Below are 22948 nucleotides of genomic sequence, written 5' to 3'. Positions count from 1 at the left end.
TTTTTCCCACCCAAAATTTCGATTTTTCCCCCCAAAATCCCAGTATTTTCCCACTTAAAATTTCAATTTTTTTCCCACCCAAACCCTGATTTTTTCCCAACCAAAAACCCTCAAAATCCTGATTTTTTCCCACCCCAAATCTCATTTTTTCCCACCTAAAATTTCGATTTTTTCCCACCCAAAATTCCAATTTTTTCCCAATCAAACCCCGATTTTTTCCCAACCAAAAACCCCCCAAATCCCGATTTTTTTCCCCCAAATTCCCGATTTTTGGGGGACTTTTGGACCATTTTGCGTGAGCTCTTCCTCCAGTCGCGCTCCTGCTGCTCGTCCCACCAGGCGCGGCGCGCCAGGTACAGCCGCAGGCGGGAGATGGGGTGATCCTGCTTGTCCCAGTAATTCACCTCGTCCACCGAGCGGTACGCGGAGCTGTCGTCGCTCGTGCTGTGGTGCCCGATCCTGGGGGAAAAAACGGGAATTTGGGGAAAAAATCCGATGGGAAATGGGGAAAAAAAAAAAGGGGAAAAATCCACGGGGATTTGGGGGAAAAAATCGGGGAAAAAATCCGGGGGAAATGGGGAAAATAAATGGGATTTTTGGGGGAAAAAAGGGGAAAAAAATTCGAGTTAAATGGGGAAAATTCCATGGGAAATGGGGACAAAATTCCATGGGAAATGGGGACAAAATTCCATGGGGAATAGGGAAAAAATGGGGAAAAAATCCGGGGAAAAATCCGTGGGAAATGGGGGAAAAAACCCCGGGCATCCGGGGAGAAAAAATCTGGGATTTTGGGGGAAAAAAGGGGGAAAAAATCCATGGATTTGGGGGAATAATCTGGGGAAAATTCCCTGGGAAATGGGGAAAAAATTCCATGGGGAATGGGGAAAAAATTCCATGGGGAATGGGGAAAAAATTCCATGGGGAATGGGGGAAAAATTCCATGGGGAATGGGGGAAAAAAATCCGGGGAAAAATCCATGGGAAATGGGGAAAAAAACCCTGGGGATTTGGGGAAAAAATGGGATTTTTGGGGAAAAAAGGGGGGAAAAAATTCGAGTTAAATGGGGAAAAATCTGGGAAAGAATCCGGGGGAAATGGGGAAAAAATTCAGGGAAAAATCCAGGGAAATGGGGAAAAAAATACGGGGAAAATTCCATGGGGAATGGGGAAAAAATTCCATGGGGAATGGGGAAAATCCGAGCGCTACGCGGAGCTGTCGTCGCTCGTGCTGTGGTGCCCCATCCTGGGGGAAAAAAAACGGGAATTTGGGGAAAAAAATGGGGAAAAAATCCGATGGGAAATGGGGGAAAAACGGGGAAAAAATCTGGGGGAAAATCCGTGGGAAATGGGGAAAATAAATGGGATTTTTGGGGGAAAAACGGGGGGAAATTGGTGTTTAATGGGGAAAAATCTGGGAAAAAATCCATGGGAAAGGGGGAAAAAAACTGGGAAAAAATCCATGGGAAATGGGGAAAAAATTCCATGGGAAATGGGGAAAAAAATGGGAAAAAATCTGGGGAAAAATCCATGGGAAATGGGGAAAAAAAGCTGATTTTTTGGGATAAAAAAGTGGGTTTTTTGGGAGAAATAAGCTGAATTTTGGGGGAGAAAACCTGAATTTTTGGGATAAAAAAGCAGATTTTTGGGGGAAAGACCCAGATTTTTTTGGGAATAAAATCCGATTTTTTGGGGGGAAAAAAATGGGGATTTTTTTGGGGCAAAAAGCGGAATTTTTGGGCAAAGCCGGGGGCACCCACCTGTAGGTCATGGCCTCGATGAGGAAGGGCTGGTTCTTGGCCACAGTGGAGTTTTTTGGGAAAAGCAGCTTTTTTTGTGAAAAAAACACGGATTTTTGGGGAAAAATCTCGATTTTTTTGGTGGAAAAATCTCAATTTTTGGGGAAAAAAGTGGGATTTTTTTGGGAAAAAAACCCTGATTTTTATGGGGTAAAAAACTGAATTTTTGGGGTAAAAAATTGAATTTTTGGGGTAAAAAATTGAATTTTTGGGGTAAAAAACCCGATTTTTTGGGGGAAAAAAGCCAATATTTTTGGGGAAAAAATCGAATCTTTTTGGGTTAAAAAGCGGAATTTTTGGGCAAAGCCGGGGGCACCCACCTGTAGGTCATGGCCTCGATGAGGAAGGGCTGGTTCTCGGCCACGGCGCGGCGCCGCGCCTCGCGCGTGGCGTTGTAGACGGCGAAGACGTCGTTGCCGTCGACGCGGATGCTCAGCAGCCCGTAGCCCGGGCCCCGCGCCGCTGCGGGGACGCCGATTTCGGGGTGAAAAAACGGGGATTCGGGGCTTCCCCCTTCCCCCAGAACGGGAGAATGCGCCAGGGGGAAGGGGGAAAATGAGAGGGGATTTTGGGGGGAAAGTGGGGGGATTTGGGGGGGTGAAATCCCAGAATGGTGTTTGAGAGGCTCGGGGAGGTGGAACCACAGAATCCCAAAATTGGGGTCCTAAAATCCCAAAATTGGGGTCCTAAAATCCCAAAATTGTGTCCCAAAATCCCGGGAGCTGGAACCCCAAAATCCTGGGAGATGGAACCCCAAAATCCCAAAATTGTGTCCCAAAATCCCAAAATTGTTTCCCAAAATCCCAGGAGCTGGAACCCCAAAATCCCGGGAAGATGGAACCCCAAAATCGTGAGGATTGGTGTCCCAAAACCCCAAAACTGTGTCCCAAAATCCCAGGAGTTGGAACCCAAAATCCCAAAATTGGTGTCCTAAAATTGGTGTCCCAAAATCCCAAAATTGGTGTCTCAAAATCCTGGGAGTGGGAACCCCAAAATCCCGGGAAGATGGAATCCTAAAATTGTGTCCCAAAATCCCAAAATTGTGTCCTAAAATCCCAGGAGTGGGAACCCCAAAACACCGGGAAGATGGAACCCCAAAATCCCAAAATTGTGTCCCAAAATCCCAAAATTGTGTCCCAAAATCCCAAAATTGTGTCCCAAAATCCCAAAATTGGTGTCCCAAAATCCCAAAATTCTGTCCTAAAATCCCAGGAGCTGGAACCCCAAAATCTCAGGAGTTGGAACCCCCAAAATCCCGGGAAGATGAAACCCCAAAATCCTAAAATTGTGTCCCAAAATCTCAGGAGCTGGAACCCCAAAATCCCTGGATTTTGAACCCCAAAATCCCAAAATTGGTGTCCTAAAATCCCAAAATTGGGGTCCTAAAATCCCAAAATTGTGTCCCAAAATCCCAAAATTGTGTCCCAAAATCCCAGGAGTTGGAACCCCAAAATCCCAGGAGCTGGAACCCCAAAATCCCAAAACTGGTGTCCAAAAATCCCAAAATTGGGGTCCCAAAATCCCAAAATTTTGGGGATTTTGGGTTCCCCACCGATGCCGTCACCGCAGTGATGGGCGTGGAGATCCACCAAAAACTCTTTGTTTCCTCCCTCAATCCTGCACCCCAAAACACCCTAAAAATCCCCCAAAAAATCCCCAATAAATCCCAAAAAAATCCCAAAAAATCCCCAAAAAATAAAAAAAAAAATCCCAAACCACCCCAAAATGTTGGGATTTCGGGGTCCCCACCGATGCCGTCGCCGTGGTTCTGCTCGGAGGTGGGCCTGGAGACCCACCAAGTGCCTCACGTTTCTCGCCCAAACCACCCACCCCAAAACCAACCAAAATCCCCAAAACACCCCAAAAAAATCTCAAGAAATCCCCAAGAAAATCCCAAAATGCCCCAAAATTTTGGGATTTTTGGGTTTCCCACCGACGTCATCACCGTGGTGGTGGGTCTGGAGATCCACCAAGAGCCCCACGTTTCTCGCCCAAACCACCCACCCCAAACCCAAACCACCCACCCCAAAACCAACCAAAACCCTCAAAACACCCAAAACCCCCTCAAAAATCCCCAAAAAATCCCAAAACGCCCCAAAATTTTGGGGATTTTGGGTTCCCCACCGATGCCGTCGCCGCGGTGGTGGGCGTGGAGATCCACCAAGAACCTCGCGTTTCTGCCCCACCAAAACACTCAAAAAATCCCCAAAAAATCCCAAAAATGCCCCAAAAGACCCTAAAAATTTGGGATTTCGGGGTCCCCACCGATGCCGTCGCCGTGGTTCTGCTCGGAGGTGGGTCTGGAGATCCACCAAGAGCCCCACGTTTCTCGCCCAAATCACCCACCCCAAACCCAAACCACCCATCCCAAAACCAACCAAAACACCTCAAAAAAAATCCCAAAAAAGCCCAAAATCGCCCTAAAACACCCCAAAATTTGGGGATTTTGGGGTTCCCCACCGATGCCATCGCAGCGGTGGTGGGCGTGGAGATCCACCAAGAACCTCGCGTTTCTGCCCCACCAAAACACTCAAAAAAATCCCAAAAAAATCCCAAAAAATCCCAAAAAATCCCAAAAATGCCCCAAAAGACCCTAAAAATTTGGGATTTCGGGGTGCCCACCGATGCCGTCGCCGCGGTACTGCTCGGAGGTGGGCGTGGAGATGGCGTAGCCGTTGTTGCGGCAGAAGAAGACGATGGGGCACTCGAGCGTGGCGGCGAAGTTGAAGCCGGCGTGCGCGTCGCCCTCGCTGGCCGCGCCCTCGCCGAAGTAGCAGACCACGGCCCGGCTGGCGTCCGCGCGCTTGATGGCGTACGCCGCGCCCACCGCTGGGGGAAAACGGGGGGGAAAAGGGGGGTTTTGGGGAAAAATAATAATAAAAATAATTATGGGATTTTAGGGTGGGAAATATGGGGGGAAATGGGGAAAAAATCGGAATTTTTTATAGGGAAATATGGGGAATTTCCAGGAAAAAATCTGATTTTTTTGTTGGGAAAAAGGGGGGATTTGGGGAAAAAAATAAAGGGATTTTAGGGTGGGAAATATGGGGGGAAATGGGGGATTTGGGGGAAAAAATCTGAATTTTGTGTTGGGAAATAAGGGGGGATTTGGGGAAAAAAATCTGAATTTTGTATTGGGAAGAATAGGGGGATTTGAGGGAAAATGGGGGAATTTTATGGTGGGAAATATGGGGGGAAATGGGGAAAAAAAAAAGGGATTTTAGGGTGGGAAATATGGGGGAAAAATGGGGGGATTTGGGGGAAAAAATCTGAATTTTGTATTGGGAAATATGGGGGCATTTGGGGGAAAAATGGGGGTTTTGTATTGGGAAATATGGGGAATTTTCAGGAAAAAAATCTGAATTTTATGTTGGGAAATAAGGGGGGGTTTGGGGGGAAAATGGGGATTTTTTGTCGGGAAGAATAGGGGGGATTTGGGGAAAAAATCATGGGATTTTAGGGTGGGAAATATGGGGGAAATGGGGGATTTGGGGGAAAAAATCGGAATTTTTTATTGGGAAAAATAGGGGGATTTGAGGGAAAATGGGGGAATTTTATGGTGGGAAATATGGGGGAAAATGGGGGAGAAAAAAGGGATTTTAAGGTGGGAAATATGGGGGGATTGGGGAGATTTAGGGGAAAAAATCTGAATTTTGTATTGGGAAATATGGGGGGATTTGGGGGGAAAATGGGGATTTTGAATTGGGAAATATGGGGGGATTGAGGGGAAAAAGGGGGGATTTGGGGAAAAAAATCGGAATTTTTTGTTGGGAAATATGGGGGGGTTTGAGGGAAAAATGGGGGTTTTGTATTGGGAAATAAGGGGAATTTTCAGGAAAAAAATCTGAATTTTATGTTGGGAAATAAGGGGGGATTTGGGGAAAAAATCTGAATTTTGTATTGGGAAATATAGGGGGATTGGGGGGATTTGGGGGAAAAAAATCAGAATTTTTTATTGGGAAATATGGGGGAAAAAATGGGGAATTTGGGGAAAAATAATAATAATAATGGGATTTTAGGGTGGGAAATATGGGGGGAAATGGGGGGAAAAACGGGGGATTTGGGGGAAAAAAATCGGAATTTTTTGTTGGGAAATAAGGGGGGGTTTGGGGGAAAAATGGGGGAATTTTCAGGAAAAAATCTGAATTTTTTATTGGGAAATAAGGGGGAATTTGGGGGAGAAACGGGGGAATTTGGGCAAAAACGGGGGAAATTTGGGAGGGGACAGGTGTGTCCCTGGTGCCACCCCAGGTGTGTCACCTTGCGGGATCTGGGTGGCCAGCGGCGAGGAGATGGTGACGAAGTGGTGCCGGAATGCACCAGAATGGGGCAAAAACGGGGGAATTTGGGCAAAAATGGAGGAATTTGGGCAAAACGGGGGAATTTGGAGGGGACAGGTGTGTCCCCAGGTGTGCCACCCCCAGGTGTGTCACCTTGCGGGATCTGGGTGGCCAGCGGCGAGGAGATGGTGACGAAGTGGCGCTCGGGGCAGCCGTAGTGCACCGGCATCTGGCGGCCCTTGCCGGGGTCGCGGGCGTTGCCGTAGCACTGCGCCATGAAGAGCTCCAGGGGGTAGCCCCGGTACAGCAGCACACCTGGGGACACAGGTACACCTGTCACACCTGGGTCACACCTGTGTCACACCTGTGTCACACCTGTCACACCTGTCACACCTGTCACCTGCTCTAACTGCGCCATGAAGAGCTCCAGGGGGTAGCCCCGGTACAGCAGCACACCTGGGGACACAGGTACACCTGTCACACCTGTGTCACACCTGTGTCACACCTGTCACACCTGTGTCACACCTGTGTCACACCTGTCACCTGCTCTAACTGCGCCATGAAGAGCTCCAGGGGGTAGCCCCGGTACAGCAGCACACCTGGGGACACAGGTACACCTGTCACACCTGTGTCACACCTGTGTCACCTGTGTCACACCTGTCACCTGCTCTAACTGCGCCATGAAGAGCTCCAGGGGGTAGCCCCGGTACAGCAGCACACCTGGGGACACAGGTACACCTGTCACACCTGTGTCACACCTGGGTTACACCTGGGTCACATCTGTCACACCTGTGTCACACCTGTCACACCTGTCACCTGTTCTAACCATGTGTGGGTAGCCCCGGTACAGCAGCACACCTGCGGACACAGGTACGGGGTCACCGGTCACACCTGTGTCACCTGGGTTACACCTGGGTCACACCTGTGTCACACCTGTCACACCTGTGTAAGACCTGTGTAAGACCTGGGTCACACCTGTGCCTCACCTGTCCCACCTGTGCCACACCTGCACCTCACCTGTCCCACCCACACCTCACCTGTGCCTCACCTGCCTCGCGGTACTGCCCGAACACCAGGTCGGCGGCGTCGAGGGCGGCGGCGCTGCCCACGTGCGTCCCCTCCTCGCCGTAGTTGGTCATGTAGAAGGAGATCCGGCCCTGCGCAGGTGAGCCCCGCCAGGTGAGCCCCGCCAGGTGAGCGCCCAGGTGAGCCCCGCCCCCCCCGCCCCGCCCAGGTGAGGCGTACCTGGCGCTGGGACTCGTAGAGGATGCGGTCCATGGTGTTGAGCAGCGTCATCGTCTTGTAGAGCTTCAGCACCTCCTCCTTGGGCAGCTGCGGGACAGGTGGGACAGGTGAGGGGCACCTGGGCGGGGGGGGGGGCTTGAGGGGTAGCCGGGCGGGTGTGGCACCTGGCCCGGGTGTCACCCGTCCCACCGGTCCCACCTCACCTGCTCCGGGTGTGTCACCGGTCCCACCTCACCTGTTCCAGGTGTGTCACCGGTCCCACCTGTCCCAGGTGTCCCACCCGTCCCACCTGTCCCACCTCACCTGCTCCGGGTGTGTCACCGGTCCCACCTGTCCCAGGTGCGTCACCCGTCCCACCTGTCCCACCTCACCTGCTCCGGGTGTGTCACCTGTCCCACCTCACCTGTCCCAGGTGTGGCATCTGTCCCACCTGTCCCACCTCACCTGTTCCAGGTGTGGCTCCTGTCCCAGCTGTCACCCGTCCCACCTGTCCCACCTCACCTGCTCTGCGTGTGTCACCTGTCCCACCTGTCCCACTCACCTGGGGGTCCTTGGCGGGCTGCAGCGCCTGTGCCACCTCACCTGCCCCAGGTGTGTCACCTGCCCCAGGTGTGTGTCACCTGCCCCAGGTGTGTGTCACCTGTCCAGGTGTGTGTCAGGTGTGTGTCACCTGTCCAGGTGAGTTACCTGGGGGTCCTCGCTCTGGCGGATCACCTGGCCCTGCCGGTCCATCACCCGGTACACCGGGATCCCGGCTGTGTCACCTGCCCCAGGTGTGTGTCACCTGTCCAGGTGTGTCCCAGGTGTGTGTCACCTGTCCAGGTGTGTCACCTGTGCTCACCTGGGGGTCCTCGCTCTGGCGGATCACCTGGCCCTGCCGGTCCATCACCCGGTACACCGGGATCCCGGCTGTGTCACCTGTCCCAGGTGTGTGTCACCTGTCCAGGTGTGTGTCACCTGTGCTCACCTGGGGGTCCTCACTCTCGCGGATCACCTGGCCCTGCCGGTCCATCACCCGGTACACCGGGATCCCGGCTGTGTCACCTGTCCCAGGTGTGTGTCACCTGTCCAGGTGTGTGTCACCTGTGCTCACCTGGGGGTCCTCACTCTCGCGGATCACCTGGCCCTGCCGGTCCATCACCCGGTACACCGGGATCCCGGCCAGCACCTGGGGCTGGATGAACTCGAGGCGCTCGGCGAACTCGGCCGAGGCTCCCGGGAACTGCGGCCGCTCCTCGGGGGACTCCTGGGGACAGCGGGTGACAAAGGGGACACCGGGGTGGCACCGGGGACAGCGGGGACAATGGCACTGGGGACAGCGGGTGACAAAGGGGACACCGGGGTGACAAAGGGGACACCGGGGTGGCACCGGGGACAGCGGGGACAATGGCACTGGGGACACCGGGGACACCGGAGTGACAAAGGGGACACCGGGGGTGGCATTGGGGACACCGGGGGTGGCATTGGGGACACTGGGGTGGCACCAGGGGACTCCTGGGGACACCGGGAACAATGGCACTGGGGACACTGGGGTGGCATTGGGGACACTGGGGTGACACTGGGGTGGCACCAGGGACACCGGGACAGGGGGTCTCCTGGGGACAGCGGGGACACCGGGGTGACAAAGGGGACACTGGGGTGTGTCCCCTCGGTGTGGCACTCACGGCTGTCCCCTCTGTGTCCCCTCCCTGTCCCCCCATTGTTCCCTCATTGTCCCCACATTGTCCCCTCTGTGTCCCCTCGCTGTGGCACTCAGGGCACTCCCCTCTGTCCCCTCTGTCCCCTAACTATCCCCACTCTGTCCCCACTCTGTCCTCTCAGTGTCCCCTCTGTGTCCCCGCCATTGTCCCCTCCGTGTCCCCTCTGTGTCCCCCCCCACCATTGTCCCCCCGGTGTCCCCTCCCGGTGGCACTCACGGCGCTGCCCTCTGTCCCCTAACTGTCCCCACTCTGTCCCCACTTTCTGTCCCCTCAGTGTCCCCTCCCTATCCCCTCGGTGTCCCCTCTGTGTCCCCTCCCTGTCCCCTCGGTGTCCCCCCCCTTTGTCCCCCCATTGTCCCCTCGGTGTCCCCTCAGTGTCCCCCGTCACTGTCCCCCCCTGTGTCCCCTCGGTGTGGCACTCCCGGCTGTCCCTACTCTGTCCCCTCTGTGTCCCCACTCTGTCCCCCCTCAGTGTCCCCTCAGTGTCCCCTCAGTGTTCCCCCCCATTGTCCCCCCGGTGTCCCCTCAGTATCCCCTCTGTCCCCCCTCCCTGTCCCCTCGGTGTCCCCTCCGTGTCCCCCCGGTGTCCCCTCGGTGTCCCCTCTGTCTCCCCTCCCTGTCCCCTCGGTGTCCCCTCAGTGTCCCCCGTCACTGTCCCCCCCTGTGTCCCCTCGGTGTGGCACTCACAGCTGTCCCCTCTGTCCCCTCCCTGTCCCCTCAGTGTCCCCCCCACTGTCCCCTCGGTGTCCCCTCGGTGTCCCCTGCCGGTGTCACTCCCGGCTGTCCCCTCCCTGTCCCCATTGTCCCCTCCCGGTGTCACTCACGGCGCTGCCCAGGAGCCGCCTGGGGCCGAGTCCCGGCAGCCGCCGCCGCCACCGCAGCAGCGCCCGCAGCGCCGCCATCTTCCCCGGGGGCGTGGCCTAGCGCCGCGCCCGGCGCTGATTGGCCACCCGGGGGGGCGGTGGCGCGGCGGGAAGGATCCGATTGGCCGCGCGCCGCGGGGGGGCGGAGCCGCGCCCGCGCGCGGCCTTATAAGGAATGGCATGGCCACGCCCACCGAGCGGTTTGGGGCGTTGCTGGGTTGGCCACGCCCACTAAATGACCAGGTAAGGGGGTAAAGAATGGCCACGCCCAAATGACCATATAAGGGGGAAAATGACCATATAAGGGAATAAATGAACTTAAAAAGGGAATAAATTATGGTCACACCCAAAATGACCATATAAGGGGATAACTGATGGCCACGCCCAAATGACCATATAAGGGGATAAATGCTGACCACGCCCAAATGACCATAAAAAGGGATAAATGATGGCCACGCCCAAATGACCATATAAGGGAATAAATTACCATATAAGGTAATAAATGACCATATAAGTGAATAAATTATGGCCACGCCCAAATGACCATATAAGGGAATAAATTACCATATAAGGGAATAAATGATGGCCACGCCCAAATGACCATATAAGGGAATTATGGCCACGCCCAAATGACCATATAAGGGAATAAATTACCATATAAGGGAATAAATGATGGCCACGCCCAAATGACCATATAAGGGAATTATGGCCACGCCCAAATGACCATATAAGGGAATAAATGATGGCCACGCCCAAATGACCACATAAGGGAATAAATGTTGGCCACGCCCAAATGACCATAGAAGGGGCTAAAGACCACGCCCAATTGACCATATAAGGGATAAATGATGGCCACGCCCAAATTACCATATAAGGGAATAAATGACCATATAAGGGGATAAATGATGGCCACGCCCACAAGATCATATAAGGGGATAAATGACCATATAAGGGAATAAACTATTGCCACGCCCAAATGACCATATAAGGGTGGTTGCTGTGCTGGCCACGCCCCTTGAGTGACATCAGAGGATCTGCCCACAAACCCTCCTTATGGCAGGAGCCCCGCCCATCCCAAATTCTCCCCCCCCCCCCCAAATTTCCCCGTCCCTGCCCTGGAGACCCCCAAATTTCACCCCCCCAAATCCCCCCTCCCCCACCCTGGAGACCCCTCCCCCCTCCCCCCCTCCCCAAATCCCCTCCCCCCATCAAACACACCACGCGGGGGGAGGGTCCCGAAGTTTATTTTGGGGGGGGGGTCGGGGTCGGGGTCGGGGGGGACAATTTGGGGCAGGAATAACTTAAAAATGGGGGGGAGGGGTCTTCCGGATGGGGGGGAGGGGCCGAGGGGGGGGCGGGGCCGTATTTACAGACTGTACAAGGTGGGGGGAGGGGCTGCACGCCATTTGGGGGGGGTCTCCCCCCCAAAATCTTGGCACCGAAATCCTGGAGGCGCCGGACCCCCAAAATCACCCCCGACGCCCCCCCAAAATGCCCCCCAAGGTGGGGGAGGGGCATGGGGGGAGGGGGGTCCCAGCGCCGCTGGTCCTGAATTTGGGGAGGGGTCCCGGGGCTGCCCAATCCTTGAGGGGGGGGCTCCTGGGGGGGGTCCTGGGGATCCCGGGGGGGTGTCCTGGGGGTCCCGGTGCTGCTGCAGGGGTGGGGGGGTTCCCCGGGCAGGTTTTGGGGGTCCTGATCCAATTCTGGGGGTCCCAGGGGGGTCCCGGTCTGGTCTTGGGGGGTCCCGAGGGGGTCCTGGGGGGTCCGGTCTGGTTCTGGGGGGGTCCTGATCCAATTCTGGGGGTCCCAGGGGGGTCCTGGGGGGTCCCTGGTCTCATTCCGGGGGTCCTGGTCTGGCTCTGGGGGTCTCGGGGGTCCCAGTCTTGTTCTTGGGGGGGTCTTGATCCGGGTCTGGGGGGTCCCAATCCAGTCCTGGGGGGGTCTCGGGGGTCCCGATCCGGTTCTGGGGGGTCCCGGGGGGGTCCCAGTCTTGTTCTTGGGGGGGTCTTGGGGGTCTTGATCCGGTTCTGGGGGTCCCAGGGGGGTCCCGGTCTCATTCTTGGGGGGTCTCAGTCCAGTTCCGGGGGTCCCGATCCGGTTCTGGGGGTCCCGGTCTCAATCTTGGGGGTCCTGGGGGGTCCCGATCCGGTTCCGGGGGTGCCGGGGGGGCCCCAGGGGTTCTGATGCAGTTCCAGGGGTCCCGGTCTCGTTCTTGGGGGGTCCCGGGGGGTCCTGATCCGGTTCCGGGGGTCCCGGGGGGGTCTCAGTCCGGTTCCGGGGGTCCCGGGGGGTCCCGGTTTCATTCTTGGGGGGTCCCGATCCGGTTCCGGGGGTCCCGTTCTGGTCCAGATCCGGTTCCGGGGGTCCCGGGGGGGTCCCGGGGGGGTCCTGCTGCAGCTCCGGGGGTCCCGTTCTGGTCCCGGGGGGGGGGGGGGTCCCGGGGGGAGCCCCCTCCCCCATCACAGCCCCCCCCCCCCTCGGAGCAGCCGGGGGGCGGCTTCCGCTTGATCCCCAGGTAGATGGCAACTGGGGGGAGGGGACAGGTGAGTCTGGGGGGGTCCCCGAATCCGGGGGGGGGTCCCCGAGAATGGGGGGGAGGGGCAGCACCCACCTTGTGAGCGCAGGTCCCCCGATTCCCGCAGGTTCGTCTGCGACCCTGGGGGGAGGGGCAGGGTGAGGGGGGGTCGGGGGGGGGGTGATGGGGGGTGGGACGCCCCCAGATAACCCAAAAAAAAACCCCCCAAAAAATCCCCCCAAAAAACCACCAAAATGCCCAAAAAACTCCCCAAAAATGCAAAAAAAACGCCCAAAAATTCCCCCCAAAAAACCCTCAGAACCCAAAAAAATCCCCCCCAAAAACCACCCAAAAATTCAAAAAAAAAATCCCAAAAATCCCCAAAAAATCCCCCCAAAAATCCCCAAAGAAATACCCCCAAAACCCCCAGGAAACCCCAAAAATCCCCCCAAAATCCCCCAGGAAAACCCCAAAAAAATCTCCCAAAAAATCCCCCAAGAAACCCCCCCCCAAAAAACCCCAAAAAACTCCTCAGGAAACCCAAAAAAAAAATTCCAAAAAATTCCCCCAAAAAACCCCAGGAAATTCCCCCAAAAAACCCCAAAAATTAAAAAAAAAAATCCCAAAAAACCCCCCAAAAAATCCCCAAAAAATTCTCAAAAAACACCCCCCAAAAAACCCAGAAATCCCCCAGGTGTGCCCAGGTGCCCCCCAGGTGTGGCCCAGGTGCCCCCCAGGTGTCCCCACTGTCGCCAGGTGTCCCCAGGTGTGCCCCAGCTATGCCCAGGTGTGCCCAGGTGCCCCCCAGGTGTGCCCAGGTGTGCCCAGGTGTGCCCCAGGTGTGCCCAGGTGTCCCCCAGGTGTCCCCCAGGTGTGCCCAGGTGTGCCAGGAGTGCCCCAGGTGTGCCCAGGTGTCCCCCAGGTGTGCCCAGGTGTGCCCCAGGTGTGACTCACGGATCTTGGTGGCGCCGGGGCCGGGCGTGGCCGACACGCAGCGATTGGAGCTCTGGCGGCGGGAGGGGTCCAGGGACACCCTGCGACAGGTGAGGGACACGTGAGGGACACGTGAGGGACAGGTGAGCAGGAACAGGGGGCACAACCCTCCAGGTGTGCCCAGGTGTGAATGGAACCACCCCCAGGTGTGCCCAGGTGTGTCTGAACCCTCCCCCAGGTGTGCCCAGGTGTGTCTGACCCCCCCCAGGTGCCCCCAGGTGACCCCCCAGGTGTGCCCAGGTGTGTCTGACCCCCCCCAGGTGACCCCCCCCAGGTGTGCCAGGTGTGCCCAGGTGTTCCCAGGTGCATCTGAACCCCCTCCAGGTGACCCCCCCCAGGTGTGCCAGGTGCCCCCAGGTGTGCCAGGTGCCCCCAGGCGTGTCTGACCCCCCCAGGTGTGCCAGGCTCACCTGCGCGTCAGCTTGGAGGTGATCTTGCTGAGCAGCGTGGCCGTGGGGCGGGGCCGGGGGGCGGAGCCGGCCGTGGTGGGGGCGGAGCCGGGGGGAGGGGGCGAGGAAGGAGGCGGGGCTCCCGAGGCCCCTCCCCCTCCGCCGCGGCTCCGCCCCCCGGCGTGGAAGGTGCTGCGGGCGGGGCAGCCGCGGGCCAGGTGCGCCAGGTGAGCCCCGCCCAGGGAGTGGCTGGAGGGGGAGGGGGGAGGGCGGGACGGCAGGCTGGGGGAGGGGACGGTGACGTCAGAGGCGAGCGGGTGACGTCACGGGTGACGTCACGCGCGCAGGTGACACCCCGACAGGTAATGCCACAGGTGACGTCAGAGGTGATCGCACACAGGTAACCCCACAGGTGACGTCACATCCGTAGGTGACGTCACACACAGGTGACGTCACAGGTGATGCCACAGGTGACGTCACAGGTGATGTCACAGGCAGATGACATCACAGGTGACATCCACACCCACAGGTGACATCACAGGTGACATCCACACCCACAGGTGACGTCATAGGTGACGTCGCGCGCGCACGGGTGACCCGCCCCCACAGGTGATGTCACAGGTGATGTCACACACAGGTAACCCCCACAGGTGACATCACAGGTAACCCCACAGATGACGTCATAGGTGATGTCACAGGTGACATCACAGGTAACCCCACAGGTGATGTCACACACCCACAGGTGACCCCCCCACCCCCCACCCCCATACCGGGAGGGGCACAGGTGGCGCTGGCACAGGTGTGCCAGGTGCGCCAGGTGTGCCGCTCACCTGTCCTTGCCGTTGGGCAGCACCAGGTGGGTTTGGGGTGATTTTGGGATAATTTTGGGGTGATTTTGGGGTGTTTTGGGGTCATTTGGGGGGGATGCCAGGTGTGCCAGGTGTGCCAGGTGTGCCACTCACCTGTCCTTGCCGTTGGGCAGCAGCAGGTGGGTTTGGGGTGATATTGGGGTGATTTCAGGGTGTTTTGGGTGAATTTTGGGGTAATTTTGGGGTATTTTGGGGTGTTTTGGGGTCGTTTGGGGTGATTTTGGGGTGATTTTGGTGGATTTCAGGTGCGCCAGGTGTGCCGCTCACCTGTCCCTGCCGTTGGGCAGCAGCAGGTGGGTTTGGGGTGATATTGGGATGTTTTGGATGAATTTTGGGGTGATTTTGGGGTGTTTCGGGTGAATTTTGGGGTAATTTTGGGGTCTTTGGGGTGATGCCAGGTGTGCCAGGTGTGCCAGGTGTGCCGCTCACCTGTCCTTGCCGTTGGGCAGCAGAAGGTGGGTTTGGGGTGATATTGGGGTGATTTCAGGGTGTTTTGGGTGAATTTTGGGGTAATTTTGGGGTGTTTCGGGTGAATTTTGGGGTGATTTTGGGGTCTTTGGGGCGATGCCAGGTGTGCCAGGTGCGCCGCTCACCTGTCCTTGCCGTTGGGCAGCAGCAGGTGGGTTTGGGGTGATTTTGGGGTGTTTTGGATGAATTTTGGGGTGATTTTGGGGTGTTTCGGGTGAATTTTGGGGTGATTTTGGGGTCTTTGGGGTGATGCCAGGTGTGCCAGGTGTGCCGCTCACCTGTCCTTGCCGTTGGGCAGCAGCAGGTGCCGCTCGCCCCCCGAGCACACGTAGGTGTTCCTGCGGCCCATCACGCTGGGGGGCACGTGGGGCTGGGGGGGGCACACGGGGGGGGTCACCTGGGCACACCTGAGCACACCTGGGCACACCCCGGAGCCACAGGGACGCCCAGGTGTGTTCCCAGGTGCCCCCCAGGTGCCACCAGGTGTGCCCAGGTATGTTCCCACCCCCCCAGGTGTAACCAGGTGTGTGCCCAGGTGCCCCAGGTGTGCCCAGTTGTGTCCCCGGGTGTCCCCAGGTGTGTCCCCAGGTGTGCCCAGGTGCCCCTCCAGCCCCCCCAGGTGCCCAGGTGTGTCCCCAGGTGTGTCCCCAGGTGTGCCCCCCAGGTGTCCCCAGGTGTGTTCCCAGCCCCCCAGGTGTATGCCCAGGTGTGCCCAGGTGCCCCAGGTGTGCCCAGGTGTGTTCCCACCCCCCCAGGTGCCCCAGGTGTGTCCCCAGGTGTGCCCAGGTCCCGCCAGGTGTGCCCAGGTGTGCCCAGGTGCCCCTCCAGCCCCCCCAGGTGTGCCCAGGTGCCCCAGGTGTGTCCCCAGGTGCCCAGGTGTGTCCCCAGGTGTGTCCCCAGGTGTCCCCAGGTGTCCCCAGGTGTGTCCCCAGGTGTGTCCCCAGGTGTGTCCCCAGGTGTCCCCAGGTGCCCCAGGTGTCCCCAGGTGTGCCCAGGTGTGCCCAGGTGTCCCCAGGTGTGCCCAGGTGTCCCCAGGTGCCCCCAGGTGTCCCCAGGTGTGCCCCCAGGTGTCCCCAGGTGCCCCCAGGTGTCCCCAGGTGTGCCCAGGTGTGCCCACCTGTCCGTCCGGGTGCCTCTCGGGGATCTCGGCCTTGTTGGGGTTGTGGGCGCTGCTCACCAGGGGGCTGCAGGGGGGGAGGGGCGCGGCCCCGCCCCCTCCCGCTCGCCCCGCCCCTCCCGACGAGGCCCCGCCCCCTCCGCCGCTGCTGCCCCTCCTCCCGAGGGGCGGGGCCGCGCCCCCGGCCACGCCCCCTTCCCGCAGCTCCGAGGGGGGAGGGGCGGGGCCGGGGGGGCTGCGGCGGGGGGGAGGGGCGGCCGAGGGGGCGGGGCCACCTGCGGGGTCACACGGGGGGGAGGGGTCACGGGGGGGGGGAGGGGTGACAACCCCCAGGACCCCCCCCCGGTGTCCCCAAATGTCCCCAAATGTCCCTCAATGTCCCCACTGTCCCCTCAATGTCCCCAAATGTCCCCAAATGTCCCCAAATGTCCCCAATGTCCCCAAGCCCCTGATGTCCCCAGTGTCCCCAATGATGTCCCCAATGTCCCCAAAGTCCCCAAATGTCTCTAGTGTCCTCATTGTCCCCAATGTCCCCCAATGATGTCCCCAAATGTCCCCTCAATGTCCCCCCACTGTCCCCAAAATATCCCCACTGTCCCCCCGATGTCCCCTATGTCCCCGTGTCACTCACAGAAGTCGCTGTGCCCCCCCAGTGTCCCCAGTGTCCCCAATGTCCCCCCAGTGTCCCCAGTGTCACTCACAGAAGTCGCTGTGCCCCCCCAGTGTCCCCAATGTCCCCCCAGTGTCCCCAATCCCCCCAATGTCCCCAGTGTCCCCCCAGTGTCCCCAGTGTCACTCACAGAAGTCGCTGTGTCCCCTGGATGTCCCCGATCCCCCCAGTGTCCCCAATGTCCCCCCAATGTCCCCAGTGTCCCCAGTGTCACTCACAGAAGTCGCTGTGCCGCCGCTGCCGGTGGTGGCCGCCGCCGCGCTGTCCCTTGCCGTGGTGGCTCCCCGACGTCCCCGACTTGGTGGCACCGTTGGGCGCCTCGGCCACGCCCCGCGGCCGGGACAGGGACAGGGACAGGGCGGTGCCACCCTCGGGCTGTCACCAACGGGGTCACAGTGTCACCAGGGGCACTGCCACCCCCCCGGTGCCACCCTCGGGCTGTCACCAACGGGGTCACAGTGTCACCAAAGCTGCTGCCACCCACCCAGTGCCACCCTCGGGCTGTCACCAGGGTCACAGTGTCACTGCCACCCCACCAGGGCCACCCTCGGGCTGTCACCAACGGGGTCACAGTGTCACCAGTGTCACCAGGGCCACTGCCACCCCCCCAGTGCCACCCTCGGGCTGTCACAGTGTCACCAGGGGCACTGCCACCCCCCCAGTGCCACCCTCGGGCTGTCACCAGGGTCACAGTGTCACTGCCACCCCACCAGGGCCACCCTCGGGCTGTCACCAACGGGGTCACAGTGTCACCGGTGTCACCAGGGCCACTGCCACCCCCTCAGTGCCACCCTTGAGCTGTCACCAGGGTCACAGTGTCCCCAGTCCCCCAGATGTCCCCAATGTCCCCGGTGTTCCCGGTGTCACCTCTCCGCGCCGTCCCAGCAGCAGGTAGGTGGCCGTGTCCCCAATGTCCCCAATCCCCTGGCTGTCCCCAATCTCCCTGGCTGTCCCCAATCCCCCCGGTGTCCCCGATGTCCCCGTTGTCACCTCTCCGCGCCGTCCCAGCAGCAGGTAGGTGGCCGTGTCCCCAGTGTCCCCGATCCCCCTGGCTGTCCCCAATCCCCCAGTGTCCCCGATGTCCCCAATGTCCCCGATCCCCCTGGCTGTCCCCAATCCCCCAGTGTCCCCGATGTCCCCAATGTCCCCAATCTCCCTGGCTGTCCCCGATGTCCCCGATGTCCCCGATGTCCCCGTTGTCACCTCTCCGCGCCGTCCCAGCAGCAGGTAGGTGGCCGTGTCCCCAATCCCCCCGGTGTCCCCAATCCCCTGGCTGTCCCGAATGTCCCCAATGTCCCCGATGTCCCCAATGTCCCCGTGTCCCCGTTGTCACCTCTCCGTGCCGTCCCAGCAGCAGGTAGGTGGCCGTGTCCCCAATCCCCCTGGCTGTCCCAGTGTCCCCAATGTCCCCAATCTCCCTGGCTGTCCCCGGTGTCCCCAATGTCCCCAATGTCCCCGTGTCCCCAATGTCCCCAATGTCCCCGATGTCCCCAATGTCCCCGGTGTCCCCGATGTCCCCGTTGTCACCTCTCCGCGCCGTCCCAGCAGCAGGTAGGTGGCCGTGTCCCCAGTGTCCCCAATCCCCCCCATGTCCCCGATGTCCCCAATGCCCCCAGTGTCCCCAATGTCCCCAATCCCCCCGGTGTCCCCGGTGTCCCCAATGTCCCCGTGTCCCCAATGTCACCTCTCCGCGCCGTCCCAGCAGCAGGTAGGTGGCCGTCACCTCGTTGTACTTGTGGGTGCTCAGCGCCTCCTTGATCTCCTCCCGGCTGTAGCCCATGCCCACCATCACCTCTGCGGGGACACGGCGGCGTCACCGACGTCCCCGGGCGTCCCCGAGGCGCCGGCGCGTCCCCGGTGTCCCCTCACCGATGCGCTTGGTGTCCCCAAAGTCCTCCTGGGGCTCGGTGTAGGGCGTCAGCTCGTCGCCCTCGTAGCCGATGTTGATCCACTTGTCCTTCATGATTTGCTGGGGACAGCGGGGGACGTCAGGGGACATCGGGGGACATTGGGGGACATGGGGACATCAGGGGACATTGGGGACATCGGGGGACATCGGGGGACGCAGGGACATCGGGGGGATGTGGGGACACGGGGACATCGGGAGACACGGGGGGAGATGGGGACATCAGGGGACATCAGGGGACACGGGGACATTGGCAGGACATGGGGACATCAGGGGACATTGGGGACATCAGGGGACATCGGGGGACGCAGGGACATCGGGGGGATGTGGGGACACGGGGACATCGGGGGACACGGGGGGAGATGGGGACATCAGGGGACATTGGGGGGACACGGGGACATTGGCAGGACATGGGGACATCGAGGGACATGGGGACATTGGGGGGATGTGGGGACTTGTCCCTATCAGGACCCCCCAAACTGCCCCAAAACCCCTCAAACCTCCCCAAAACTGCCCCAAATCCCCCCAAAACTGCCCCAAATCCCCCCAAAACTGCCCCAAATCCCCCCAAAACTGCCCCAAATCCCCCCAAAACCGCCACAAATCCCTGCCAGGACCCCCCAAAACCCCTCAAAACCCCTCAAAACCACCCCAGGGCCTCTCGAGACCTCCCCAAAACCCCCTCAAACCATCCCAAAGGCTCCTCAAACTGCCCCAAACTGTCCCAAAACTGCCCCAAATCCCTGCCAGGACCCCCCAAATCCCTCTGGGACCCCCTAAACCCCCTCAAAATCCCCCCAAATCCCTGCCAGGACCCCCTAAACCCCCCCAAAACCTCTGAGAACCCTCCTGGGACCCCTCAAACTGTCCCAAAACCCTCTTGGGAGCCCCCAAATCCCTGCCAGGACCCCTCAAGCGCCCCCAAAACCCCTCAAAACCACCCCAGGGCCTCTCGAGACCTCCCCAAAACCCCCTCAAACCATCCCAAAGGCTCCTCAAACTGCCCCAAAACCGCCCCAAACCCCTGGTGGGACCCCCCAAACTGCCCCGGGACCCCCCAAACTGCCCCAAAACCGTCCCAAACCCCTGGTGGGACCCCCCAAACCGCCGTGGGGACCCCGCAGACCTCGAGGGTGCAGCGCTTGGCGGGGTTGAGCACCAGGAAGCGGCGCAGGATGTTCTGGCTGTCCCAAATCACCCCCCCAAACCCCCCCAAATCCCTGCCAGGACCCCCCAAACCCCTCCAAACCCCCTCACAGTACCCCAAAACCACTCAAAACCCTCCCAGGACCCCTCAAACCACCCCAAAACCTCGTCAAACCACCCCAAATCCCTGGTGGGACCCCCCAAACTGCCCCAAAACCCCCCCAAATCCCTGGTGGGACCCCCCCAAATCCCTCTGGGACCCCCTAAACCCCCTCAAAATCCCCCCAAATCCTGGCCAGGACCCCCTAAACCCCCCCAAAACCTCTGAGAACCCTCCTGGGACCCCTCAAACTGTCCCAAACCCCTGGTGGGACCCCCCCAAATCCCTGCCAGGACCCCTCAAGCCCCCCCAAAACCCCTCAAAACCACCCCAGGGCCTCTCGAGACCTCCCCAAAACCCCCTCAAACCATCCCAAAGGCTCCTCAAACTGCCCCAAACTGTCCCAAAACTGCCCCAAATCCCTGCCAGGACCCCCCAAATCCCTCTGGGACCCCCTAAACCCCCTCAAAATCCCCCAAATCCTGGCCAGGACCCCCTAAACCCCCCCAAAACCCCTGAGAACCCTCCCAGGACCCCCCAAAACCCCCCCAAATCCCTGGTGGGACCCCCCAAACTGTCCCAAAACTGCCCCAAACTGCCCCAAATCCCTGGTGGGACCCCCAAAACTGCTCCAAACCCCTGTGGGGACCCCCCAAACCGCCGTGGGGACCCCGCAGACCTCGAGGGTGCAGCGCTTGGCGGGGTTGAGCACCAGGAAGCGGCGCAGGATGTTCTGGCTGTCCCAGATCACCCCCCCAAACCCCCCCAAATCCCTGCCAGGACCCCCTAAACCCCTCCAAACCCCCTCACAGTACCCCAAAACCACTCAAAACCCTCCCAGGACCCCTCAAACCACCCCAAAACCCCTCAAAAGCACCCCAAATCCCTGGTGGGACCCCCCAAACTGCCCCAAAACCGCCCCAAACCCCTGGTGGGACCCCCCAAATCCCTGCCAGGACCCCCCAAACCCCCCCAAACCTGCTCCAAACTGCCCCAAATCCCAGTGGGGACCCCCCAAACCCCCGTGGGGACCCCGCAGACCTCGAGGGTGCAGCGCTTGGCGGGGTTGAGCACCAGGAAGCGGCGCAGGATGTTCTCGCAGTCCGTGGACATGTAGAAGGGCACGCGGTACTTGCCCCGCAGCACCCGCTCCCGCAGCTCCTGCGGGGCACACGGGGGGCACGCGGGGTCACTCGGGGTCACCGGGGTCAGTCAGGGTCACTCGGGGTCACTGGGGTCAGTCTGGGTCACCTGAGGTCACCTGGGGTCACTGCGGTCAGTCTGGGTCACACGGGGTCAGCTGGGGTCAATCAGGGTCACTGGGGTCAGCCTGGGTCAGTTGGGGTCACAGGGGATATCAGGGGTCACTTGGGGTCACTGGGGTCACACGGGGTCACTGGGGTCACTCAGGGTCACCTGAGGTCAGCTGGGGTCACTGGGGTCACTCAGGGTCAGCTGGGGTCACTGGGGTCACTCAGGGTCAGTTGGGGTCACTCGGGGTCACAGGGGGTCACTCAGGGTCAGTTGGGGTCACTCAGGGTCACTGGGGTCAGCCTGGGTCACTGGGGTCACACGGGGTCAGCTGGGGTCAGTGGGGTCACCGAGGTCAGTCTGGGTCACCTGAGGTGACCTGGGGTCACTGGGGTCAGTTGGGGTCAGCTGGGGTCACTCAGGGTCAGTTGGGGTCACTCAGGGTCGCTGGGGTCAGTCAGGGTCAGCTGGGGTCCCCAGGGTCACACCGGGTCACTGGGGTCAGTTGGGGTCACAGGGGATATCAGGGGTCACACGGGGTCCCCAGGGTCACTCAGGGTCAGCTGGGGTCAGTCTGGGTCACAGGGGTCACTCAGGGTCACCTGAGGTCACCTGGGGGTCACCTGGGGTCACTGGGGTCACTCAGGGTCACACGGGGTCACAGGGGATGTCTGCGGTCACTGGGGAGGGGACCAGGAGCTGACCACAAGCACCAGGAGGTGACCAGGCAGTGACCAGGAGGTGACCACAAGCACCAGGAGGTGACCACAAGCACCAGGAGGTGACCAGGAGGTGACCACAAGCACCAGGAGCTGACCAGGCAGTGACCATCGGTCACCCGAGCGGTCACCTTGAGGCAGTGACCATTGGCCACCCGAGCGGTCACCTTGAGGCTGACCACGGGCCACCCGAGCGGTCACCTTGAGGCAGTGACCACGGGCCACCCGAGCGGTCACCTTGAGGCTGACCACGGGTCACCCGAGCGGTCACCTTGCAGTGACCATGGGCCACCCGGGCGGTCACCTTGAGGCTGACCACGGGCCACCCGAGCGGTCACCTTGAGGCAGTGACCACGGGCCACCCGAGCGGTCACCTTGAGGCTGACCATTGGCCACCCGAGCGGTCACCTTGAGGCAGTGACCACGGGCCACCCGAGCGGTCACCTTGCAGTGACCACGGGCCACCCGAGCGGTCACCTTGAGGCAGTGACCACGGGCCACCCGAGCGGTCACCTTGAGGCAGTGACCATTGGCCACCCGAGCGGTCACCTTGCAGTGACCACGGGCCACCCGAGCGGTCACCTTGAGGCAGTGACCATTGGCCACCCGAGCGGTCACCTTGCAGTGACCACGGGCCACCCGAGCGGTCACCTTGAGGCAGTGACCATTGGCCACCCGAGCGGTCACCTTGAGGTTGACCACGGGCCACCCGAGCGGTCACCTTGAGGCTGACCATTGGCCACCCGAGCGGTCACCTTGCAGTGACCACGGGCCACCCGAGCGGTCACCTTGAGGCAGTGACCATTGGCCACCCGAGCGGTCACCTTGAGGCTGACCACGGGCCACCCGAGCGGTCACCTTGAGGCAGTGACCACGGGCCACCCGAGCGGTCACCTTGAGGCAGTGACCATTGGCCACCCGA

The 22948-nt window shown here is 59.9% G+C and overlaps 2 protein-coding genes and 1 long non-coding RNA gene across 3 annotated transcripts; 1 reads left to right on the top strand and 2 right to left on the bottom strand.

Moving 5' to 3' along the window:
* Window positions 1-155: 155 nt before the first annotated feature.
* On the bottom strand, window positions 156-10001 carry BCKDHA (branched chain keto acid dehydrogenase E1 subunit alpha). Its single transcript, XM_038126477.1, has 8 exons — window positions 9845-10001; window positions 8414-8566; window positions 7321-7407; window positions 7124-7232; window positions 6229-6390; window positions 4418-4624; window positions 2116-2257; window positions 156-459 (listed from the first exon to the last, which is right to left on the bottom strand). Exons 1-8 carry the CDS (start codon window positions 9920-9922, stop codon window positions 156-158), a joined length of 1242 nt encoding a protein of 413 aa, XP_037982405.1. The 5' UTR covers window positions 9923-10001.
* On the top strand, window positions 7428-8276 carry LOC119696784. Its single transcript, XR_005255650.1, has 3 exons — window positions 7428-7929; window positions 7980-7998; window positions 8124-8276. It is a non-coding gene; the product is annotated as an uncharacterized LOC119696784 (long non-coding RNA).
* A 2181-nt stretch (window positions 10002-12182) lies between the features above and the next one.
* LOC119696675 (MAP/microtubule affinity-regulating kinase 4-like) lies at window positions 12183-22717 on the bottom strand. Its single transcript, XM_038126476.1, has 11 exons — window positions 22714-22717; window positions 21098-21217; window positions 18774-18873; window positions 18589-18698; window positions 17123-17279; window positions 16235-16509; window positions 15396-15487; window positions 13802-14062; window positions 13353-13432; window positions 12495-12539; window positions 12183-12409 (listed from the first exon to the last, which is right to left on the bottom strand). Exons 2-11 carry the CDS (start codon window positions 21167-21169, stop codon window positions 12183-12185), a joined length of 1419 nt encoding a protein of 472 aa, XP_037982404.1. The 5' UTR covers window positions 21170-21217; window positions 22714-22717.
* Window positions 22718-22948: the final 231 nt, after the last annotated feature.

Source organism: Motacilla alba, unplaced genomic scaffold (assembly GCF_015832195.1).
Source record: "Motacilla alba alba isolate MOTALB_02 unplaced genomic scaffold, Motacilla_alba_V1.0_pri HiC_scaffold_35, whole genome shotgun sequence".
Taxonomy (NCBI): Eukaryota; Metazoa; Chordata; class Aves; order Passeriformes; family Motacillidae; genus Motacilla; species Motacilla alba.
This window is presented reverse-complemented; position numbering and strand designations above follow the sequence as displayed.